General features: G+C 43.1%; 1 protein-coding gene and 1 long non-coding RNA gene across 2 annotated transcripts; one reads left to right on the forward strand and one right to left on the reverse strand.

Moving 5' to 3' along the window:
• Positions 1 to 1,970: 1,970 nt before the first annotated feature.
• On the reverse strand, positions 1,971 to 15,102 carry METTL21A (methyltransferase 21A, HSPA lysine). The gene is made up of 4 exons (XM_079130705.1): positions 14,959 to 15,102; positions 13,833 to 14,006; positions 12,337 to 12,448; positions 1,971 to 2,611 (listed from the first exon to the last, which is right to left on the reverse strand). Exons 2-4 carry the CDS (start codon positions 13,977 to 13,979, stop codon positions 2,214 to 2,216), a joined length of 657 nt encoding a protein of 218 aa, XP_078986831.1. The 5' UTR covers positions 13,980 to 14,006; positions 14,959 to 15,102; the 3' UTR covers positions 1,971 to 2,213.
• Positions 14,519 to 24,547, forward strand: LOC306655928. Its single transcript, XR_013762355.1, has 3 exons — positions 14,519 to 14,772; positions 20,087 to 20,271; positions 23,417 to 24,547. It is a non-coding gene; the product is annotated as an uncharacterized lncRNA (long non-coding RNA).

The raw sequence follows: 24,547 nt of genomic DNA on the forward strand, positions 1-24,547 counted from the left end.
AACAAGCACAGTGTACATATATCAGATAAATGAATACTTATAAGTAAAAAGTATGTCATAATTTCATTTGTGGACAATGGTGTGGCTACTCAGATACTCATTCTCCCTCCTTACACACACCTCTAAAGGACTCATTTTCCTCTGGGTATGGTCTTTAGCGCAAGGTTGTACCCCCTGCATGCAAACTAATCCACACCAGGACACGAACGCCCATCACCCTGCCCCGGTACGGCCTCCCTACAGGGCCATCCCAGCTCTAAAGAGGAGCTAAGGGCTTTTCTGACTGCATCTCAGCCTGCTTGCTCCCTTCATCCCAATCCTGCTTCTTTCTCTCAGAGTGTTGATTTTGGGAGCCTTCCCATTTAAATTTTCTACAGCCTAATCTCCATCTCTCAGTCTGTTTCCCCAAGGAACCTGACCTGCAACAACATTCCAAACCCAGAGCCAAGAAAAATCACTTGATTTCCCTCAGACAACCAAACTATTCCTGCTGATTTTTCTTCTTGCACGTTCTATTTGTAGAACAGGATAGGGGAGTAGTTCTTTCAAGCTTTTCTGATTTTTATGTTAATATTTTATGAAAATGTACTCTATAGCTCAGTAACATCTTACCTTACTTTCTCACTTGGTACAGCGTCCAGGTACTTTCCTGAAGCTCCCCACCTCTACCCACTTACATACCTACTGCCAATGCTAGAGAGCTGAACTTCAATTAGTATGTTCATTTCTAATAACAAACCTAAATGAGATTGGGTTTTCATTATAGTGCTGGTGATACTGCCAAGCTTTAAACTTATTTAACGAGATCTTCCATGTTCATGGTATAATATTAGTATCTTATAGACTCAGTAAGCTAGGGCTACTTTCATTTCATGTGTATTTGTCAGAATTGTGCAAAACTGGCACATCACAGAATGTCCACAACTTTTAGTTCACCTTTATTAAAGTAAAATCTTTAAATATATGTAGAAACTAATGTATTCTTGGATATTTTTCATATCCAAAATATTTATTAAAAGGTTAAAAAAGGAGAAGGTCTTATTTATAATATTTTGTAAAATGCATTTATCTCTAGTGCCAAATAGCATATTGAGATTACAATAGTCTTATGGTCTAAATTTATTTAAGCTGTAGTGTAAGTTTTTACATTGCAAAAAGGAAAGTTCATGTACGGTGACTTCATCTATAAAGTCTATCAAAGATAATCATAAAACAATGTAGCAACCATATAATCCAAAAATCAATACCCTCTAAGTGGAACGTGCCTTTTTCATTATTTGGTTGTGATATACTAGATAATAGGGAAGCGACAATGAAAGAAGCAGAAACATCTCTGGCCCTCCAGAAGCTGTGATCTTCAGGGCGATGCTGCCTTTGGATGAGCAACTGCAGGTACATGACAGAAGCTACCCTCTTGTGGAGGGATGAGATTTTAAACTGTTTTTTTTTTTTTAACTCTCATCCTATGCATTATAAGGGCACAGGGAAAGCCTAGGAAACAAATAAACAAAAGCATGAGGAATGGCAAAGCTGAAGGGGAGCCACAGTTTTTGATTTAAAGAAGACAACTTCTCCAAATCTACAAATCTTTCAAGACTTCAGGTGCTTCCAAAAAGTAAGATTTTATTTTTACTTATTCCTTTGTTTATACACCTAAGCCTGAAATTGAAACTCAAAGAATATGAGACGCCACAGAAAATTCACAACCTAATTTCAAACAACCAAAAGTGCTTAGAACCTAAATGGACAAAAGTTTTCAACAGCCACAGTAACTCAGGGAATGTATGTTAAACCTCAAAAAATTTGGAAACTGGGATAAACATTATGTATCTCCAAACGTGTTTAAAATAAATTGCATGATTTACCCTCACCAAAAACAATTTAGCTGGTTTAAAGTCACCTTTATACCAGCCCTCATGTCAGAGATCACTGCTCACCAAGAGGGAACAACACGGGAGACAGAAACAGCATTTAGACAATCTCACACTTCCCTTTAATGTTGATGGAATTTCAGAGTGAGTAAGATAGGACTAAAATCACAGCAATGGAACAAAGCACTACGTTTGTTTTAAAACCGCTCATGTGCTTTGTCCCTTGACAAGCTTTGGTTAGATAGATGTTATAGTATAACAAGCCATTTCATTTAAGTCTGGTGAGATTCACAGTCCAAGACCTTAACTAACACACTCAATGACAATATTCTTATAAGCTAATTATAAGTCCTCCCTCAGGTTTCTTTTCTGTGCTTTGTAAATACGTACATCTTTTTCAGGATCGTAGTGAACCTTACTCACAGTAAATTGCTCCTCCAGCATTGCTAAGAAGCTGTTATCCCGTTCATATCGAATTCGGCAAGCTAAAAGAATCAGTGAGTGGTTGCTAGAGAGATGGTCCAGTGTTTGAAGAAGATCTGTGAATGTCTCTTCTAAATATATGATGTCAGCTCCAAGTATCAGGTCAAATTCTCCAGGTGAAAAATCCCCCAAATTCTGTCCCCAAGTCAGCTCCTTAACAACAGCTTTGGGTTGAATATGGGGAGGTAAGTTGGCTTGAACATTTGATTTAAGAAATTCTAATGCTACTTTTCGATCCGTGATAGTCACATGAGCACCTACAACATGGAACAAAGAGAAAGCAAGGTGCATATCAGTACAACTGTAGGAGGGAGAGAAGGGGTCAAGTTAAACATAGAAAGAATACATACAAACATTCCACCTGATGTGCAGAATACCACACCATTCATGGGGAGTTACAATGGATCAGAACAATGACTGGTTGCTCCTTTTGCGTTGCCTACTGGTAAAAGTAATCCTTTGATTTGCCCCAATGACACACCTGCTGTTGCTGAAGTTATGCCTATAAATCAGAGTCACCAAGGGACACAAGCTGATGCTTTTGAATGCTGCAAACAGAGCTAGCCAACCTTCATATGTTTCTTCCACTTCATGATCTTCATGTCAACAGACCTCATTATAAAGTGCAATCCAAAAACGAAAAGTCTGGGAGCAGAATATTATTACAAAGATGACAAGATATCAAAAATGGGGAAAGACTATTTTGTGAGGTTAAAGTTTTTAAAAGAATCACAGACGTGATACTGAGAAGCCCCAGTCCATCTTTCTTAGTGCTGTTTGAAGCAGCCAACCTGTGTTTATGTAATCATCTACAATTATGGAGAGTTTTTAAACTTAAGAATTACTGTACAGTAGTAAAATAATATAAGTTAAAATTTCAGCTTTATTAACTGCTAAGTTACTAGGTGTGGTGTAGGAAATTAAGAGGCAGTATTTTATTAATGGTTTTTTGTGGTTTATTGACAATGAACTATAAGATCTAATTTTTTTAACCAAGGAAAGAGAAAACCTGAATTGTAGTTACTCTTAAAGTGAAGCAACAATAGCCCTAATATATCTCATCTACAGAAATTAAAATCCTGCTTAGTTTTGGTCCCTGAAATTCTTAATTTAAAAATGTTTCATTCTTTCGTGAAAGTATTTCTCATTTGCACCTTTTTTCAGTGTAAGATTTCAGTTTAGGACTCCAGACCAGCAATGGTCAGCACCACGCCAGTGGCAGCTTTCACCCAGGTTTGTATCTTGGCACATAACATTTGACATTTGTAGTTCTAGAGTGGGATACAATGAAAATGTTCACACTGTTAGATCTGACCAGCCTAGAACTACTACTTTGACTACTCTTGGCTAGACAGTAGGCTACCTGAGGAGCAGGATTCAATGGTAGTTTTCGTCTCTTCGAATAATGCAAACTGTAGACAGACTTCTGGTTGGACTTAGAACTTTTCTCTCTGGATTTCTTTCTTTCTTTCTTGAGACAAGTTCTCACTACGTTGCCCAAGCTGGCCTCAAGCCATCCTCCTGTCTCAAGCCTCCAAGCTGGCCTCAAGCCATCCTCCTGTCTCAGCCTCCAAGGAGCTAGGACTGCAGGCATGTGCCACGATGCCCAACTTTCTTGGCAATACTGGAATGATCTAGTCTTCTCAACAACCCCTCTGTATCCACGTTAATAGCTTCTCTAATGCCTGTCTTGAGGGTTTTGGAGGCTACTTCTGCCCAACTAAGTATTCCAGAAGTTTGAATAGGATCTTAATGTCAGTTGACCATTTCCTATAACATTCATCAGTTCAACAAACATCTAAGTGGCTACCATCAGGTAGATAACAACAATCCTACCCTCACAGAGCTTACATTCAAATGAAAAGATAAGCAATATGATTTTTGTAGTATAATATCTAATATGTTAGTTGTTGATATAAGATAAGGAAAAAACAAAGTCAGAGAAACATGAAATGTCAGGAGGTAAGGTAGGCAGGCGCGGAATTCAAGATTGGGTAGACAGAGAATGCCTGCTGAGGTGACCTGGGAAGGCCTGAAGGGCGTGTGGGGATCATCAAGTGCACATGGGTGGGGGTGGGTGGAGAACATTCCTGGCAGGTGGTGTGATGGGCCAACAGATCTGGCTCCATGAGAATGTTACAGGCCAGACTCTAAGGGAAATGACTAAACAGACTCCATTTTGCTCTGAGATTCCATGTTATGTAGGAAATAACTTTCTCCCATGGGAACACACCGCCTCTGTACCCATCATCAGTTACTTAGTGTGACATGTTTAACAACACAGAATAACAATTCCTATGTAGTAAAGAATTGCTCTCTTTTGATTCCTATTGCTCCTAAACAATATACCATGTGAACAGTGATTGTGGGATGTTAGTAACCATTCTTTAGTTTGTACCTAGGTAAGGGTCATTTTGACCCACTTCCCCCTCTGTTGATCATCTCATGATGTTAGTTTGTAATTTTGAATCATAGCAACAGACACTTATGATTGATGTGATTTTTGGTGTAAGAACCCCTACAACCCTATGGTCGGGGCTGTTCTACCAATAGCCATTTTTGGGGGCATTGTGTGAGAGAGTCAGCTGCCTGGCTTAATAAAGACTCTCAAATTTGGACTTCTCAGTGGTGATCGGTCTGTTCTTAAGTTGTGCCCCATAACAGCGGAAGAGTGAGTGCAAAGGCTCAGAGGGTACAGGCAGGCAAGGAGTCCAGTGTGGCTGGAACAGAGTGAACAAGGGATAAAGTCAGGGGGGATGAGGCCAGAGAAGTCGGGGGGAGGGGGGAGAGGCAGGGAGGACAATCATGTATGGTCTCATTAGCCATGCTTCAAAAAAGACTTTGGCTCTCACTGAGATGGAAAGCCACTGGAAAGTGCTCAGCAGAGGTACCAGTGGTGTGTCTTGGGCTTAAAAGAATCCCTAGTAGTGGGGCAAGGCCAGAAGTAAGAAAACCAGTGAAGACCCCTACCGTGGTCTGAGTGAAGGATGCCAGGAGCTTGCACCTTGCTGAAACCACCCCCAGACACCCGCCACAGCCAGCTCCCAAATGCAGCTCACCCTTCAGTATCTACTCCAGTTTCCTGGGAATCCCTCTCTTACTGTTGACTTAGGTTTTATCACCCAAATGTCTTTCCCCGTATGTTACAACTTTGTCCATGTTTCTTCTTTTTCTGCCTGGTTGGGGAGGGAGGTATGGAGGACGTCTTAAGTCTACTTCTGATCTATCAGTTTCCTTTACAGCCTTTTTTCCTTTGCAGTTTAAGAAAGGAACCGATCATTTGTCCTCTAGTTTCCATGGTCTGGATTTTGCAGATGGCATCATTTGTTTAGTTAGACTTTGTCCTCTGCATCTCCTATTATTTGTTTGTTTTTCTTTTTTGAATGAGACCATTTCAGAGATAGCAGTGTATTCTTTATCTAGAGGTATATTGTGCTTAGTGCCCAAATCCTTAGTTCAACATTATTCTTTTTGCATTTGTTAAGAACATTCTATAAAGAGAAGTGGCTACTCATTTTGTGTATCAACAGGACAGGCAGGATAAATTTTGCTTCTCCATTCCCTTTAATAAACCCGATTTTGAAATAAAGAGCTGGTTTCTCAGGATTCTCCAAAGATATGTAGGTTCATTTTGTTGTTGTAAACTCATGACTTAAACATATTTGATGTACTCTAATCTATTGAAGTTATTATTATTGATGTTCAAATTGCCCCATTTTTTGCTAGTGGCCTCTGATACAACCCTGGTCATCTTTGAACGCTTCCTTGCAATCTACTATGGCAAGACATTCCAGGGTCATCTTATGCGTTCCTTGCACAGACCTAGAACCAGGCACATAGGTTTATGATTCTTATTTTGTAAAGATGGGAGAAGTAACAGCAAGTTTCTATGCTGATGGAAATGATCAGGTAGAAAGGCAAAAATGCAGCAATGTAGGGACAACATCACTGACTGGGTGAGAGTGGGCAGGATCTGAGACACAGTGAGGTCACTAGCCCTAAATGGGACAGACATTCAATTACAGCCTCAGGAAGAAAGGTAGAGATGATGGTCCAGGCACAGGTGGGGGTAGAGGCAGCAGGGTGGGGGCAGGGTGGTGGAAAATCCTCCTCCGAGTGCTTCAGTCTCCCCTGTGAAAGCAGAAGGGTCATTGGCTGAGGGTGAGAATGCAGAAAGAAGACTGGAGGCATGAGAGCGAAAACATGGAACAGTCACTTAGCAGAGAAAGACAGGAAATAGAGTGTGACTGTCCAGGAGTCAAGGGCCCTGATGCAACAACAATGCCACTATTAATGTGTGATCATAATGCACCAATAAAAAAGTCTGGAAAAACAGAACCCGCCGAGGTTTCCAACCTGAATTCAAAGTGAAACCTAGCAGCCATGCTCCTGCTGTCACATGCACATGCACGTACCACGCCTGGAACAGAGGAAGCATCTGGCTTGCATTTCTTCAGCCTAGAGAGTAAGATGAGGCAAGAAACTGGTACTGTGCTAAGTGAAGATGGGGCAACACGACTGTCGGAGAGATTTCCACGGGGTCAGGAAGGGAAATGGACTCAATAAGACAATACAGAGGCCATCGTTCATTTAGAAATAGAAAAACAGGCATCATTACTTTTGGTTTTGTAAGCCACACTTTATGCATACATTCAAGCACATATTATGAGCTACAAAGATGAGCAAGAAAGAACTCACTACAGCTGAGAGCCTCATAAGGGAGAGAGAGCATAAAATAAAGGAACATGGGTGCACACAGGAAATCACGTGTCACAAAGGAGAAACTCTTCGAAAGGAGCAGAGGCAAAGGAATATTCCTGAAGGAAGGGAAACCTGCTTACACTTGAAACACAGAACAGTGTCATGAACCAGGGAAAAGAGTGAAGGAAACATATCTAGGGCAAAAGGCAAAGGCCAGAGCAGTGTGTGTGTCCCAGGAACATCTCAAAGCCCGAGAGAGGCTGATCGCAAAGCCTTGCTGGGAGGTCTGGGGTCTGGCCTACAGACAGGCCATGGGAAGGCACCCCATCAACTTCACCTTTCGGATGGAACTCTCTGACAGCTGTTGTGAGAGAGGGTCTGAGGAGACCCCCCACAGAGGCCGAAGGGCCAGGTGCGAGGGCTCTATGATCATGTGGGAGACAGATAATGAGAGCTCAAGCCAGGCAGGGAGAGTGGAGTTGGGGGCAGAGTGGAGAGAGAGTTAAAAGACAGAATAAGCAAGCAAGGGAACTGGGGGAGGGGCAGTCATGAAGGACAGTCATGCCAACTCACAACAGAGGAGGAAGAGTTTGGAAAGGTGAGCGGCATGGGGAGTTATCCTGTATTCCTCAAGGTGCTGGGAATTAGCCAGGTAGAGAGATCCAGCTTTAAGTTACATACATAAGTCAAAGAGCAGAGAGGGCACTAGAATCATAGAAAAGTAAAAGCAACTTCTTCCTAAGTGGTGTATCTTAGGACAGTGGCTCCCAAGCCTTGTCAGGCATCAAATTGCCTAGAACTTTTTAAATGGGGCAAGATACTCTTCTGTAAGTAGTTCCCAAGTAGAATAAAGGTTGGGAAGACTTTCAAACTAAACCAGGGTTTGAAAGTCAGAACCAGATTCCTATTCTAACCATAACCCATTAACTTTGTGACCTTGGGCAAGTTACTTACTCCCTGTTAACCCTTCGTTTCACTCTTGAACATTACTGTAAGTGGGTCAGTCCTACTTACCATGCAGGCTGACTGAGAATGAGAGACTGCAGACACACCGCCCCCTCTCAGAACACAGGAAGAGCTCAGTGATCAGCAGCCCTGTATTAACTTCTGCAGAGCCCTTACTGCTTTTTGGGCTTTTTAATGTTAATTAGCCTTTGTCTCCCCCACCCACCCACCTTGGACTCAGAATGTAAACTTTCTGAGACATCATTTCTGCCTGCCTGCCCCCTGCTCTATCCACATAGATTCCACCAGGCACCTGGTAGGTGCTCTCTGAATTCAGAAATAAATGGCAAAGATCCTAAAAAATGAAAATACCTTTTTTTTTTTTTCCCACTGTGCAGACTCTGGATCAGCTAATGTGAAAATACTTTTCAAAAGGTAACAATTAATTCCTTTCAGATGTTTCAAAATCACCATTTAAAAAAAAAAATCCATTGTTATGGTTTGGACATAAGGTGCCCCCCAAAATCTCATGTGTGAGACAATGCAAGAAGATTCAGTGGTGAAATCATTGGGTTATGAGAGCTTTAACCAATCAGTAGGGTATGTCGGGAGGAGGTGGGTTGCTGGAGGCATGCCTTTGGGGTATATATTTTGTATCTGGCTAGCAAAGTCTCTTCCAGCTTCCTGATCTTCAGGTGAGCTACTTCCCTCCACAACACTCTTCCACCATAATGTCTTCATCACCTCAGGCCCTGAGGAATGGAGAGACTGTCTGTGGACGGAGGCCTTTGATACTGGGAGCCCCCACATAAACCTTTCCTCTAACTGTTCTTGGTCATGGCCATGAAAAAGCTGACTAAAACAACCACTCACTCTATTTTAAAAAGATTTTTTTTTCTTACCCTCAGGTTTGAACATCAAAACTTCTCCAGCCTAACACGGTGCAGTGATTACAAACAGTCAATATGAAAATCACATAGCAGCAAAGGGAAAAGCTTATGATGTCATGGTAAATAAACTATCATTTGTATATGTATGTGTGTGTATACACACATGCAGACGGTATACATATACATAACCATAACTACAACCACATTAAAAATACAAATGGAGGAAAAGAATGGAAGGGAATACCTCAAAATCCTAAAGGTAATTATGTTGTAGAGTGATGAATAATTATTTTTGTAATAGAATTACAACTAGTTCTATAATAAAAACAATAACTTTCCTGATTTTTGAAAAGCCTTCAATCTAGTTTTTCCATGTCTTATTCCAGAACTATTTGAGCATCTACTAAATGACAAGTGCTATATTAGGGGCCAAAGACACACAGACTGAGATGTGGTCCCATTCCTCAAGAGCCTCAGCCTACTGGGAGAGACAGATACATGAAACAACTGCCTACGTACAGGGAAACCTATGTACAGGGGAAAGAAATAAGGCAGCAATGAATTCTTTGGGATAGAGCAGGAAAGAACTTCCAGAGGAGAGAATGAAGCTGCGCCAAGAAGCACATTTTCCAATCAACAGAATATGTGCGCTGTTCTGTCCTTCCAGCCCACTCCCAGAACCAACCAAGTCTTTTGTGGCAACAACTAACTAATCTTTTGCTCTGTGACAGGACTGAAATACCTCAGGCTATCTTTCCCAACCCCACAGATCAAGAGTTCTAGATTAGAAAAAGAAATACTCAGAAGAACAATCGACACACAGTATTTCACTTGTCAGTGAGCTAACGAATTCCATGCACAATCTCCTTGGATCCTTGTGGTGAAGGAAATACTCTTATTACCCCCATTTTACAGATGGGGAAATTAACATTAAGAGATTAAGCAACTTGCCTAGAGTCACAAAGCTAAGAGTTAAAAAGAGATGGTCAAAACCAAGTACAACTAAACCTACGCAGTTTACCACACTAACATGTTTCTCTACCAGCCAATAAAGTGTTGCACAACGCCCTGGTTCTCAGGAGAAAACAGAAGAAAGCTATTTTGCCTTCAAGTTAACTCTTTTTTATTTACTTATTTATTTTATTGTAAACAAATGGGATACATGTTGTTTCTGTTTGTACATGGAGTAACAGCATACCATTTGCGTAATCATACATTTACATAGGGTAATGATGTTTGATTCATTCCGTTATTTTTTCCTTCCCCCCACCCCTCCCACCTCTCTTTTCCCTCTATACAGTCCCTCCTTCCTCCATTCTTGCCCCCCTCAACCCCCCATTATGTGTCATCATCTGCTTATCAGTGAGATCATTGGTCTTTTGGATTTTTGAGATTGGCTTATCTCACTTAGCATGATATTCTCCAATTTCATCCATTTGCCTGCAAATGCCATAATTTTATTATTCTTTATAGCTGAGTAATATTCCATTGTATATATAATACCACAGTTTCTTTATCCATTCATCAATTGAAGGACATCTAGGTTGGTTTCAGTCTGGCTATTGTGAATTGAGCAGCTATGAACATTGATGTGACTGTATCTCTGTAGTATGCTGATTTTAAGTCCTTTGGGTATAGGCCAAGGAGTGGGATAGCTGGGTCAAATGGTGGGTCCATTCTCAACTCTTATCAGCAGGGAGAAAAGTTGCTATCGTAGAAAGACAACTTGGGTTGCTGTGTCTAATAAGTCTGGTTTTGGAACTTCAAAAATTTCTGAAGTTCCACTCGTTGGAACTTCAGAAAGTGCCCTCAGATACTCAGAATACCAGTTTCATTTGAAAAATGAAAATTAAAAATAATACCCAACATACATGGGGATGTTATAAGGCCCAGGTAGGAGAATAAAAGCAGAGGACCAAGAAAGGCCTCATCAAGGACAGAAGGACTGTGGTTCTAGACAGAAAGGGGCCTCAATCAACTGATATCTCGTTGAAACCACAACCCCTGCTCAAGCTCCCCATCAGACTTTGGAGACACCTTTTGGAGACACCTAAGCAACAAAAGCAATACTGACAAAGAAATGAGTTACCAGCAAAAGGACAGAACAAAAGAGGGGCCTTAGCAGAGCCTGGAATACCTGTAGACAGGTGATGAGTTAAAAATGCTCTGGAAAGTCGGATCTTTCCCACCAAGTGTGGTCTGAGATCTAGTAGGTCTTCATCAGGCCCCACTCCAGACTTAGTGAGTCAGTAACAAGTGCCACAGGTGACAATTCTGGGTAGTGAATATTATATGTGATATCTTAGAAGCTGGTCTATCCTCATCATTGCATAACTTCAACTATATAAGTTGTAGAAAGAAGTCAACAGCAAATAATTCAAAAATATTAAATAAAGCTTACACATGCTCTAGGCCTAAACTAATGTCTATATACCAAATCAAAACCAAAAAACATTGCTATCAATTCAGAACTGTATATCAGTAATTCGATTTCTTAAAATAAGATGTCTGTACAAACTTTGGAAGGGCTGATACTACCAAGAAGAAAAAGTCCCTCAGTCAGCAAACTGATGGAAATCCCGATGGGACTGACTGAGTGGTAACTGAAGGCAGGTAGGGTAGGTGGGGAGGAGGTGGGTTAGATATAAGGTATCCCCCAAAAGCTCATTTGTGAGACAAAGCAAGAAGGTTTAGAGGTGAAATGATTGGGCTATGAAAGTCTTAACCCAATCAGTAAATCCATCCCCTGACAGGGATTTACTGGGTGGTAACTGTAGGCCAGTGGGGTGACTGGAGGAGGTGGGTCAGATATATATTAAGAGTATATATTCTGTCTGATGAACAAAGCTAGTGTGCTCTCTCTCTCTCTCACTCTCTCTCTCTCTCTCTCTCTCTCTGCTTCCTGGTGTGATGCATTAAGTTACTTCCCTCCACCACACCCTTCCGCTATGATGTTCTGCCTCACTTTGGACCCAGAGTAATGGGTCTCATTTGTCAACTGAGACCTCTGAAACTGTGTGCCCCCAAATAAACTTTTCCTCCTCTAAAACTGTTCTTGTCAGGTCTTTTAGTCAAAAAGCTGATTAAAACATAGGACTAAATCCAACAGCATATGGATTTAAGCACCTTAAACTGAAAAAACTATACATGTGGATGAGACTATTCTTGAAATCAAATCACCTGAAGACCATACTATCAGCATCATGGAAGTAAAGGGGGCAGAGTGATCTTCTGTGGAAAATATGAACACAGCATGGAAGATCAGCCTGTTAGCCTCTGGAGTTACCATGAGCATCAGCAGCTGGCTGACAGCTCATCTATGTACACGCAAAAGAAATTAACCCACGTGGGAAAGAAACAACCATGGATTTTATGCAAAGAAAATAGCAAACACAGCTCTCAGCGAGTTCTGCTCACCACAGAGTGAGCCAGCGCATCACACTCACCCAGCAGGGCAGCCACTATGCCCACCAGCCCCGTGCCAGCACCCAGCTCCACGGCAGAGCAGCCCCTGAGCTCCACAGCGCCCATCTCCAGATACGTGGAAAGGACGACAGCCTGAGTCAAAACACAGTGTGAGTATGATTAAGGTCAGCAAGTGCTTCAGGAGCTGTGGGGTTAGGATGTCTATGTGCTGGCAGAAGGAGACCACCCATGTGCCCTTCTCCCCCTGCCCTGCATCACCCAATCCACTAATGTGCACAGGAACTTGGCATTGCTGCTTTGAGATAACCTCCTAGAGAGGCACAGACACAGAGACCCACCATCCCAGCAGGCCGCTGCACTGATAGTTAGGAGCACACCAAATCTGTGAAGCTTCAACTTTTTGTCACAGCACTTTCACACTGATACTCACAAAACCATTCTGGAAGAACTGACATTGAACAGTGATTTTGTTTAAGGCATGTCCAGTTCCTAAACCAAGCCAGGTCAGCAAGGCCACAACGTCACCTAGAAGGAAGAGGCAGCGCAGTACCCACGGCTGCCTGAGTTGCATCACTGACTCTTATTGCCCACAGGGGCCCTTGCCACATGTTTTGGGCATCAGAAGAAGTTCTGGCCAGTTTTAGAACTTGTGTCAGTTAGCATTTGCTTATAATCCTATAGAAGGAATATGATTTTTACTATATTTTATTTTTCATAGCCACATACTAGGAGTATAATTGGCAAATCTCCTCCTCGGCAAGTACCTACCAGTCATCCTATTTCTTGTTATTATTTATCTTTATTACTAATTATGGGAATAGTTTTCATGTAGTTATTCAGAAATGGATTCCTAGAAATGGTATTACTAGGTTAGATTAATATTATGAACCCTAAATGTTTCTCTAACCACCCTAATACAATGTTGAGACTGTAAAACTGTATTTAGGCCATTCAGTTACTCAACAGGAATTGAGCCCCTCCTCTCAGAGTCCTTGTGGTGCAGGGTCACAAGCCACCATTCTCAAGTGAAGAGAACAGTGCTGGAAGAGGAAGTAGGAAAGCAGTTATGATTTGTAACTATGAAAAACTTAAAGAAAAAACGTGATGTTCATTTTGCGCTTTGTCACTATATGTATTCTTAGGTGAGGTATTTTAGAAAGAGAACCCAGTGAGTGTCCAAAGCAGCCAGGGCTCCAGCATTTCAGTCTTCTGTTACTCACTGAGTAATTATTGGCAAGTCATTTCACTCCCCTTTATGTTTTCAGTTACTCGCCTTTAAAATGCAACGTATGTGGAGAGGATAAAGGGAATGACTGGTAAGGGGAAGGGGCTTTAGGGTGGTGAAAATGTTTTAAAATTGAAGTGGTGATGGTTACATTATTCTGAATATACTAAAACAATGAATTTGTGTACTTTAAATAGGTGAAGTGCATGGTACATGAATTGTATCTCAATAATGGTATTTTTCATTTTAAATAACTGAGGATGTTTTCAGAGACTCTTTGGGGTTGCTTACCGCATCCCAAACAACTGCTGCGACTCCCAGTTGCCTCCAGTCCTGCCGGATTTGGATCGTGTGGTTTGCAAAGGAGAACGTGGCAAGAGGCTTGTGGAATTTCTGGAGCCCCATTCCCATGGTCTCCTCATAGGGCACCAGGGCCATTTTGTCTAACCAGCCTTCTGCTGAGACCTGTCGTGCAAAAGTATCCTGCGTGACACTCTGGCCAGAAATTGCATTATCTCTTAAGTAACTCCAAATGATTGTTAAATTGTTTATATAAGTTCAAAAGAAGAAGAAAGGAGATGGAGCCAGTCTAATTCCTTTGGCATGACTCTTCCCCTCAGTTTTATGGGAAGTGAGATTTGGTTCTGAATTCGTGCCAATGGTATCTTTTAGCAAAAAGTCCTTGAGCACCCGACTCCTGTAGGATGTCCTACAGTTTCACTGTCACCATTGCGCATACTTGGAGTTGCGGAACAGTGTGCAAAGCATTGGTGACTGCTCGGTGACCCCAAGATGCCTGCACAGCACTCCACTGCAGCTGCAACCAGCCGCCGGTTGGCTCGGGTTTGTTACTGTTGGTTTTTTATTTTTGTTTTTGGTTTTTTTTTTTTTTTTTTTGGTTTTTTGGGGTTTTTTTGAGGGGGCAGGGTCGTTATTATTTTGATCCTCCCCTCTAAACCGCTACAGTCAATAGTGACAACGATGGAACTGAGTGTTAACGGTTTGTCCTGCCTTTGAACACCAGCCGGTGTATACGGTGGACACTGTACCATCTCCTGGAGACTGGAAGTCAACCGCTCTCGTGGGCTCCGAGTCTCTCGCGAGCAGAGCGCGGCCGTGGGGCTGGGGTGACTCGGAGGCCTCCCCGAATCCCGGTAAACCTGCCCCCGCCCGCCACCTAAAGGACTGACAGGTGCCCCTTCCTGCCCATGGGCCAGAGCTCCGGGAGTAAGTGAGGGGTGGGAGTGAGAGACGAGGGGGTGTTCCACAGGGCCCTCTGGGACCCCCGGGCCGCGCGGAGAGTCGGCTGCACCCTGGAGCTCGGCGAGCTTCTGGGTGAAGGCCACGGCGCCTGGGGCCGCCCGCAGCGGGGCTCACGGGACACCCGTCCCCGGGACGCAGCCACGCGGGTACTTACAGTCGGGAGGGTGCCCGGCGCCGCGTGCGCGCTACGCTTCCCCCGCCCGGGGGTTGGCTGCGGAAAGAACCAGCCCGAGAGTTGGGAGGCAGTCGGGAGGCGTTCGGAGACGCTCGGAAACGTTCGGAGACGTTCGGAGGCGCTGGGTGGTGTTCGGAGGCTCTCGGAGGCGCTCGGAGGCGGGTCCCGAGCCCGGAGACACGCGTTTCCGGCCCTGCTCACCCGCGCCGTTCCCTGGGCAGGTGCTTGGGTGCGGAGGGGCCTGGGGGCGGGGCGTAGAGGAGGCGCTGCGAGGCTGGGCAGGGTCCGGGCTTCCTCGGCTAGGTCCCTTAAGAATTTGGCTCCATAGTTTAGTTAGCCTGGGAGATCGGGGGTAGGGGTAGAGAGGGAGAGGGATGAGGAAGAGAGATGGGGGTAAAAGGGTGCGTGCGAAAGAGGTAAGGAGAGGGGCGGGGTGAAGAAGGGGTGACGCGCGGGAGGAGAGAAGGCGAGATGCTGAGCCGCTGGAGGGTGCTCAGAGAGCATGGAGTGTTCTGGTGACTGCGAGAGGGAAACCTTGCACCGGATATGCTCTTGTGCTGATTCTCGCTGGTTGTTTTTGCTCTTTTGGATTTTAGTTTTAAAGGCAACCAGTTAGCGGATGAAAGAGAAAGTTGACTCTGAAGAATGCACGTCCCGCGTCTTCTAAGTGGGGTCCGAAGAGGTGTAACCGCCAATTAGGTGGCAATGGAGTGGAAAGTCACAAAGCACTTTTTAAATATTTTTGTTTTTATTAGCGCAGTGTAGTTAAACGTAACAGTGGGGTTCATTTTGAAATTCACAGTTGCATACAATTTGCTTCACTTCCATCCCCAGTCCTTCCTTTTCCCACCCCTCCTCCCTCCACGTGATCCCCTTTCTCTGCTGGTTTTACAAAGCACTTTTTAACTAAAGCGCTAACGAGGAGTGGGCACGTGACACCCGTGTCTGTATTTTAAAACGGGTCTGGTGGGCGCGGCCGCTGTCGTTGGCGGAGGCCTTAGACCCGGATCCAGGCAATTGTGCAAATTCCGATCCTTGGTGTCCCTCCTCCGGGGCTCCCACGCCTGATGTGCAAGGTGCCGGCGGCGGGGCACCAGTCTGAAGGCCTCCGGAGAGCACGGGGTCGACATGAGCACGTGCGAGTGTGACCGCGGGGGGACCAGCATCCTCTTGAAGATTTTCTTTCTTTCCTGGACCCACGCTACTCTACCACCTCCTTCCGGGTGGTTCTTACCCCGGGCTGCACGTTAGAGTGAACTGGAGCAAACTCCTGCAATCCGGACCCCACCACCTGAGAGTCAGTTGATACTTCTAAAAACCCCTGCAGGAACCCTGTGTTTCGTGGGTAACAGCCTCGGGCGTGGCCTGAGCCACTTGGAGTCCTCGCTTCTCCCAGCCGGCAGGGGGCGTCCCGGCCTCCCCAGATTCCATCACCTGCCGGCAGAAGGCTAGGGCCAGGAGCTGTCAAAATGACTTGAGTGAACTTTTAAAACCACCAGTGAAAGCCTTTCCCCTCTTCATTTACTTTATTTTTTTTTTTTTTATTTTTCGGACTTATCACTTTCCATTTTTCTCTTAGTATGTCCTCTCTTATGTCCTCTATGACTTTGTGCTGCTACTGCCTCTCGACTTTTTCCTTTTTTAAAAAACCTCCCTTTCCACAGAGAGGGAAATGCTAATTACCCCGATAGATGAGTGCATGCTATGTGCATGAGGTGAAATATCACACTATCCTCCATTAATATGTACAGTTAGTACATGTTAGTCAAAAAATGAAAGAAGGAAAAACTCCCTTTCTTCCCCCTTTTTTTTTTTTTCCCTCTTATCGCTTTCCTTTAGAGAATAAGCACTAAGCACAAGAAAAAGTATGGGCTTTGGGGCCAGGAATCTTGAAAATTTAAATTCTGCCTCTGACACTTTATTTTTATTTTTTTAATTTATTTATTTTGGTTCATTGTAAACAAACGGGGTAAAATTTATTTCTCTGGTTGTACGTGAAGTAGAGTAATACCATTTGTGTAATCATACATGTACCTCTGACACTTTAAATAGGATGGCTTTGAGTAATTACTAAATGCTAGATCTCAGGGTCCTTATCCTAGCTAAAGCCAGGCACAGAGTCTGCCCACCTTGCCGTTCCTTCTCCCTGTTCTCCATCTTCTCTGCTGAAGTCATATGTGACTTTAAGTCAGCTTCCCAGCCTCTTCAGTGCTCTGCCAACATAGGATATTTGACTCACTACAGTTACCTACAGTTTGCTACAAAGATGTTCACTTGTTCATTTAGCCCTTCTAATGCTGTAATTGGTACCAACTGACTCAAGGAAGTGTGTGCATACACACAATTGAGAACATATGCAACTTGTACAGCAGTGTAGACATTAAGCAGAGCTCTGTTTCTATCCACATAAACCAAAACAACCATTGGCTCCCTGTGAATATTCAAAAATAACATTTTAGTCCTTGAAAAAAATGGGTGTATGGTAGATTACATATTACTTACAATACTCAGTCTTTCACAGGCCAGTCCCTGGTGTCCCTTCCAGGAGGAAGCATGTCTCCCCAACCTATTGAAGTCAAGCCTGGTAGCATCTCCTCACCCTGTTGAAGTTAAGCCTAGTCCTATGACTTGCTCTGGCCAACAGAATGTAGGTGGGAGTGGCGTTTGTCACCTCTAAGCAGGAGCAGTGGGTACCCCTTATGGCTGTGCCCCTTCTCTTTTTCTGCTGCTTCAGAACTACAGATCTCAGGTTAGGAAGCCCTTTGCACCAGGGTCCCCAGTTGAAGCAAAACTATATATAGAAACATGAGAGACGAACCTCTTTTGTAATGACTGAGATTTGGATGTTGTTATGTTAGTATTACTTAGAAGCTGTCAGAACACAGGTATGAACATGCCATGAGATTTCAAAAATGAGGTAGAATATTTTTAGTATGGATGTTTGGCTGTTCAGCAAAGTAGGTACTTTTCTTTTTGGAGATCTGCCTTGCTCATAAGGACTTCCTTCATTGCCCTCCATCTGGGCCCCCAGTCAGCCCCAGTGACTCAACACCTTAGTCAAATGGTGATTCTAAGAACTGAAGACAGTCCATTTGCTAAGAGCCTTGCTGAGGATATGCAGAAAGGTAGATTTACTTTTCACATTATCTATGAGTGACTCCAAAGTACAGCTTAATCATAATAACAGGTTAAAATTGTGCTTTTTCTTTACAAAAAAATTAGGGCTGGGCTCCTTTTCTCTGGCCCTCTCTTGAACCTTTACAACCAAAAAGGGGCCAGGCTTGGGCATGCCCTCCAGCTCTGTGAACGCCCCGTGCACCTTCAGATGGCTAAACTCTCATACTCACTCCGTCCCTGTGGGGAGCAGAATTTAGGGTGGATTTGAATATAAATAGCCACAGAGGCCTTTGGTGACAGTGAAGGAGTTTGGGAGTGCCAACCTGAAGTTTGGGAATCTTCTTGGGATGGCGATTACTCTTCTGCTGAGGGCATGGGTTGGGAGGATGGGGGAGAATATGGTGAGCAGATGCTGACCAGGCTTTCTTTGAGGCTCCCTCGTCTCTGGTTCTACGGAGAGATCCTCCAGAAAGGAAGCCAGTTATCATGGATCCTCTCTCCTGAGAGGGTGATCAACCAGGGAAGATCACATCACAGGAAAAGAGACTCCATAGGTCATTACCTTACCCAGATGGGCTGTCACAGGCTAGCACCTATTCTTCTGACAGGCCTCCTTGAGACAAGCTTCATTACCTGAGAGATGATATGTGCACACAAAGACAACTTGTATAGCCTGTACATTTCTCCCCCTCTCCCTCCCATAGCTTGTCATCACTAGCTCCCCAAGCAGCCTCATGACCCTATTGCTTTCTGTAGCCTAGGATACTATATAAGCTTCCAGATCTCACCCAGCTTGTGGGGTATTCGTTTTTCTTTCACGTGAATCCCCCATGTGTGTAACAAATTCATATGCCTTCTTTCCTGTTGATCTGTCTACTCAGTTTGTTTCATAGATGCAATTATAAATTCCCTCCCCGCCCCAACCTTTTTTTATCTGTATGACTAAAATTGCCTTCCCCAATCAGATGACACCTCACTGGGCAATAATGATAGAAGGACATTTGTTCTTTCATCCTTTCTAAGTTCTGAAACTAGTCCATGTTTGAGGTCACAGTAGAGGCAACCACCGTGGTGCAACTTGATCTCTCCCTCCTCTCCTGAACCCCCACCATGGTGGTTATCCAACCCTGGGATGGGTGAATAATTCTCTGTGGAACTAGAATCCACTGTGTTGTTATTCCCTGCCCAGCATCTATCTCCCAATTTCCTGGCAGTAAGCTTAGCAACACAGAACACTACAGAGTCAGTTGTTCCCTTTCATGATCAAGTGGCTGACTGGAAGCTGCAGCTTGTCACCCTGACCAGCATCCTAAGGGAGGATCATACTGTGCATATCGTCACTAGCACAGGAAAAGATATAAATTCAAACTTCAAAGTACAGTTTCCTCTGAGGGCATGTTGTTTTTGCACATTGTAAGTTGGAGACCTGTTATCTGGAGGGGACTTGTGTGTCAGTTTCCTTAACATAAGAATAACATCATGATTGAATTAGTTAACAAAGAGATAATAACCTGAGGTTAAAATGAGTTGTCTACTTAGAACTGTTTCCAAAGCACCTACTCTATATAACAATTGCTGTTACTGTTATTTATTTGGGGGGGGCTAACCTCGACCCACGCTCTATAACAGGCACATGTCACAGATCTGGCCAAATGAGCACATTCCTCCCTTCTGGTCAAGTGGCTTAGAAGTAAACATGTGACCAAGACTAAGCTTGACCAGAGCCCATCCTAAGACTTGCTAGGACTCTCAGAGAACCAGCTTCGTTGGGAAAGGAAAGAAGCCTGGAGGTTCTGTTGGTCTTTCCTCCCAAGAGGACAGAACCAGCAGAGAATGTAGACAGTGAGGCCCTAGTGAAGGGAAAGGCTGCTTCTGATGGTGCCCTATGACCACCTGGCCAGCTGTCCTAGAATTTTCTGTTATGTGAGCTGTTAAATTCCCTAATTAGTTTAAGCCCTTTGAGCTGCTTTTTTTGTGTCCCCTCTAGAAGAAAAACAATCTTAATACATTCAATCTGACTGAAGAAGATATAAAGTCACGCCTGTGCAGGACTGTCCTCAGAGTGTTGTGTAAATGGAGAAGCCAGCCTGCAGAAGCTTGGGGCAGAAAAGATTCTGCAGAAGCTTGGGTCCTTCCTGGCTGCACCTGGACTCTCAGGTCCCATGGGACAGCAGGGTAATCCGGTAAATTTCCCTTTGTTGCTTAAGCTGGTTTAAGTGCCTAATACATGCATACTGTCCCATTGAATGCCATGTTTTTTTGTTGTCTTTAGGAAACAATGTAGAAATAATGTAAACATCCTAAAAATTCCTCATACATGATTTGATCACAGCTAACTGGTGTCATATTTGCAAAAATAAAACAACAAAAAATTGATCCTAACAGGTGTATGTTGGGAAGACATCTGGCTCCTCATCACACTCACTGTCAGCCAATGACTGGAGTTAGCACAAAATTCCATAAATATTTGTGAAATGGAACGTAATCTCTGGCTACCTCTTTCTATCCATTCTAGGATGAAGAACTGATCCTCCCCTTGCCAACCACCAGTACAAATGGCCCTGGGTGTTGTTTCCTTCCAGTCCTGAGGAGGCTAGGTCCCTGACTTGTTCTCTGTTACCTAAAGACTCTTGAACTACTTCTAATTGGCCTTGCCACCGTACTGTCTTTCTCCTGCCCACAGGATCAGGATTTTAAGAATGAGCAAGAATTGCTATCTCTGGGTTCCCCAACGGTAGTCTGTCTTCTGTTCTCTGTGACCTACTGAGATTTTCTGTTTGAGCTATTGTTGGGCCAACACCAGGTTTTGCCCCATCTCACCCCAAGACTTCTCTACAGCATGACTGGAGGTGGCCCTTCTGGCTGCAGGGATTATGGACTGGGATGTGGCCCAGTAGTAGAACACTTGCCTAGCACACGCAAAGCATTGGGTTCAATCCCCATACCACAAAAATAAAAAGAAAGAGAAAGGGAGAAAGAAAGAAAGAAAGAAAGAAAGAAAGAAAGAAAGAAAGAAAGAAAGAAAGAAAGAAAGGGAAAACAAAGAAAATTGAGGAAATTTCTTTGAATTTATTAATATTCATCCATCTTCATGTTTTAGAACTCTAATCCAGTTTACTATGATTGATGTTCTAAATTAATCTTGTATTCCATGATATTCTGAAATTAGTATTATACGTGTGCTACAATTTCATTTTAAAAATAAAGATATTGAAACATAAGCATTTTTAAAGATATTTTTAAATTGAGGCTCTTAATTATTATATACTTGAAATTAAACTGTCAAAAACATGTTGCTTTAAACGATTTACATTCAGCATTTCTCGAGTTTTTTGGTCTAGGGATTCATTACCCTTTTTAAAATTACTGAAGATCCCAAAAAAATTTTTTCTTTCTTTTTTTTTTTACACACAATTGTGATTTATTACAGTAAAAGCATACACACTAAAATTAGCAAAGGTAAAAGATGCATAGAGCAGATTACAGGACAGATGAGATACCAGCTTCTAGTTGTCCTCCCTCAGCACAGCTATACAAACAGCATGTTTTATTCTCTCAGTAACAATATACGACAACACCTCCAAAGTATTGCCAACCAGGAATGCCATGTGAACCCTGGTGTCCAGGATTTTCATTTGATGTTGGACCACAGAGCACCCACATGACTGATCTTAGAAGAGCTTTTCTTTATGGGAGTTATATCTATTGATATTCATTGTTAGTAGTGTTAATTTTTTAAAAATTTCAACCTAAAATAATAAACTGGTAGTCCATTTAAAAGTAACAACCATACTTCCATTACATACTAACATCGCAGCAATTACATTGTCCCATGTTAGGGAGCCTCTAGAAAACTCCAAAGTGTACTCATGAGAGAATGAGAATGAAAAGTGAAAATAGCATCTTAGTATTATTATGAAAATACTTTCAATCTTATGGATGCACTGAAAAAGTATCAGTGTTCCCCAAAACTATAGACTACATTTGAGAATCATTAGTCTACAGTGTTCCTTAGCCTTCTTAGCATAGCTGTCTTTTCTATCTAAGCTACTATTCTTCAGGGAATAAATAATAAATGAAACCATGGAGTTTCCAACACTGGATACAAATGTATAATTGGCATATTATTATTTTATTATCTTTGACATGAGAGCAATACGTTAAGCAATACAGAGGCTGTGCTCAGTATGGCCTGCGCCCTGCATTCTAATCCCAGCTCCTTGCTGTGGGACCTTGGGTAAGTCACTTACCCTCTCTAAGCCTCTGTGTCCTATCTGTAAAATGAGTATGATACTACTATTTTCCTCATAGGTTTGCTATATGATTAAATAAAATAATCTATATAAACGATTTTACATAGATTATTTCCAGCCCTTTTCCTCCTTTCAAATAACTTAAGTTCCTGCACCTGGATTCTGGTCATCAGGAGGTAGGCCATAATGCCCCTGTATGAAAGCCCTCTCCCCATGATCTGCACACCCCCAGACTGGGCAAACTGGAAGAGCTGGGTCCCTGAGTCACTGCCTGGAGGAGAGCTGCTCAACTCACACTGCATTAAAACCAGAGCAAGAAATAAACCTTTGTTGTGCCAGGCCCTCATGATCTGGGGTTGATTCGCTGTTGCAGTGAAGTCTAGCCCATCTTTACTAATACACAAGAACAGGCCATTTGATGGGGGAAGGAGGGGGCTCCAAGGGGGTGACACTTCAATAGAAATCTCAAACTTTAGAAGGAAACAGCTAGCTGAAGTGCCAATAGGAAGGCATTTCAAGCAAGGGAATAGAACATGCAAAAACCCACAGGTAGAGAGCTGATCAGCCACAAGCAAGGAGGAGCTGGCGTGAAATGAGCCTAAGGAGTAAGTCATACGACCAAACCAAGTGCCGGAAGTGCCAAAACTCCCTAGGAGAGGCACTTCTGCATCGTCACTACCCAACTCCTCTGTTTGAGTCACAGAACCCCAGGTGACCCCAGGCTGGCTACCCTTGATGGCACCAATTTTCAGTCAATGAATGAGTTGTCCTAGGAATGATATAGTAGAGGGAAACAGACATTATTACCTCATGTACATGTATGACTGCATGACCGATGTGATCCTGCAATGTGTATAATCAGAAAAATGAGAGGTTACACTCCATTTCTGTATGATCTATCAAAATGTACAAATGCATCCTACTGTCATGTACAACAAATTAGAACAAATTTTTAAAAATTTAAAACTGTAGGGGACTAAATTCAAGGTGGTACCCTGGAAAGCTAACTGTAATGGGGTCCTGATATAACTGTGCTCCTCATCATCACGTTTTCCGTGCCTCTGTAGGACTTGACCACGTAGAGAAGAGACCGAGGCAACTGCTCTGCTACACTGAAGCAATGCGCCACATAAACTGCAGCATGTGGGCTTTTCATTTTGCTAGTCAATCACATTTGTTCACAGCTGCCTGACAACCGCAGTGGTGCCTGATGCTCTTGTTCAGCAACACAATGGAAGCAGCAGCTTGGGGAGAAGTTTCTAGTCTTGTGTGCTGGTGGGTTTGCAATCACATTTGTGTCTTTCAGTTGAACAACAATGCTGAATAAATATTTGTTAAGTGGCTCAATGAATGTTACAATACAAAACCATCCCATCAAATTATTGCCTACCTCACTACAAGAGATTTTAAGTTCAAATTCCACTTATTAGCTACCTTAGAATCAATGATGCTGAAGAATTAGTAGTTTTCATTATTTGTTTAGTAATTACCACATGTTTGGGCAAGAAACCAGGACAGTCTTTTGATAATGCCAAGAAGAGGGAAAGAGCCATTTGTCTTTCCACCCTCTGTGTGCTAAGTCATGTGTAAAAAGTGGGTACATTGCAGGACAGATCAAAAGATATCCTCCAAAGGAGAATAGCAAATTAGCAAATGAAAATGCTAGCTTGTGTTTCCAAAGGAACTCATACTTTACAGCTGTGCCCCTTTCCAGGCATCACAGGGAATCTGGAGTTCAAGTTTTTCTGATAGGATTTAAGGAAGTGAGGGTGCAGTTACGGTAAATATGACCTGGGAGGACGCAGTGTTGAGGATTCCTGGTAGAATGTAGGTGACATCCCAGATTGGCAGCCACCACACAGTCGTGGACCAGAAGTATGTTTTGTTTGTCCCACACAGACTTGGCTTCCATCATGTCTTATTTGTTTGCTTTTGTTTTGTCTCGTTGTCAACATTTACAAGTAGGGGCATACCAGATTTTAAAAAATCAAGATTTCTGGATTTCTTTGAGAAATTGAAATGTCTAGGTCCACATGCCCACATGAGAGCAATGAGCTAGAATCGAGTAGCCTTCCCCTTTTTGGGTAGTATGCTCTCTTCAGCTTGCCTCTGTCCCCTCCACTCCTTTTGGTCCTACCTGTGCCAGCTCCATTCTTTCCCAGTCCTATTGGAGTCTCCAGGCGTGCACCCATAAAGAG

This window comes from Sciurus vulgaris (assembly GCF_902686455.1).
Source record: "Sciurus vulgaris genome assembly, chromosome: 3".
In the NCBI taxonomy this organism is placed as follows: domain Eukaryota; kingdom Metazoa; phylum Chordata; class Mammalia; order Rodentia; family Sciuridae; genus Sciurus; species Sciurus vulgaris.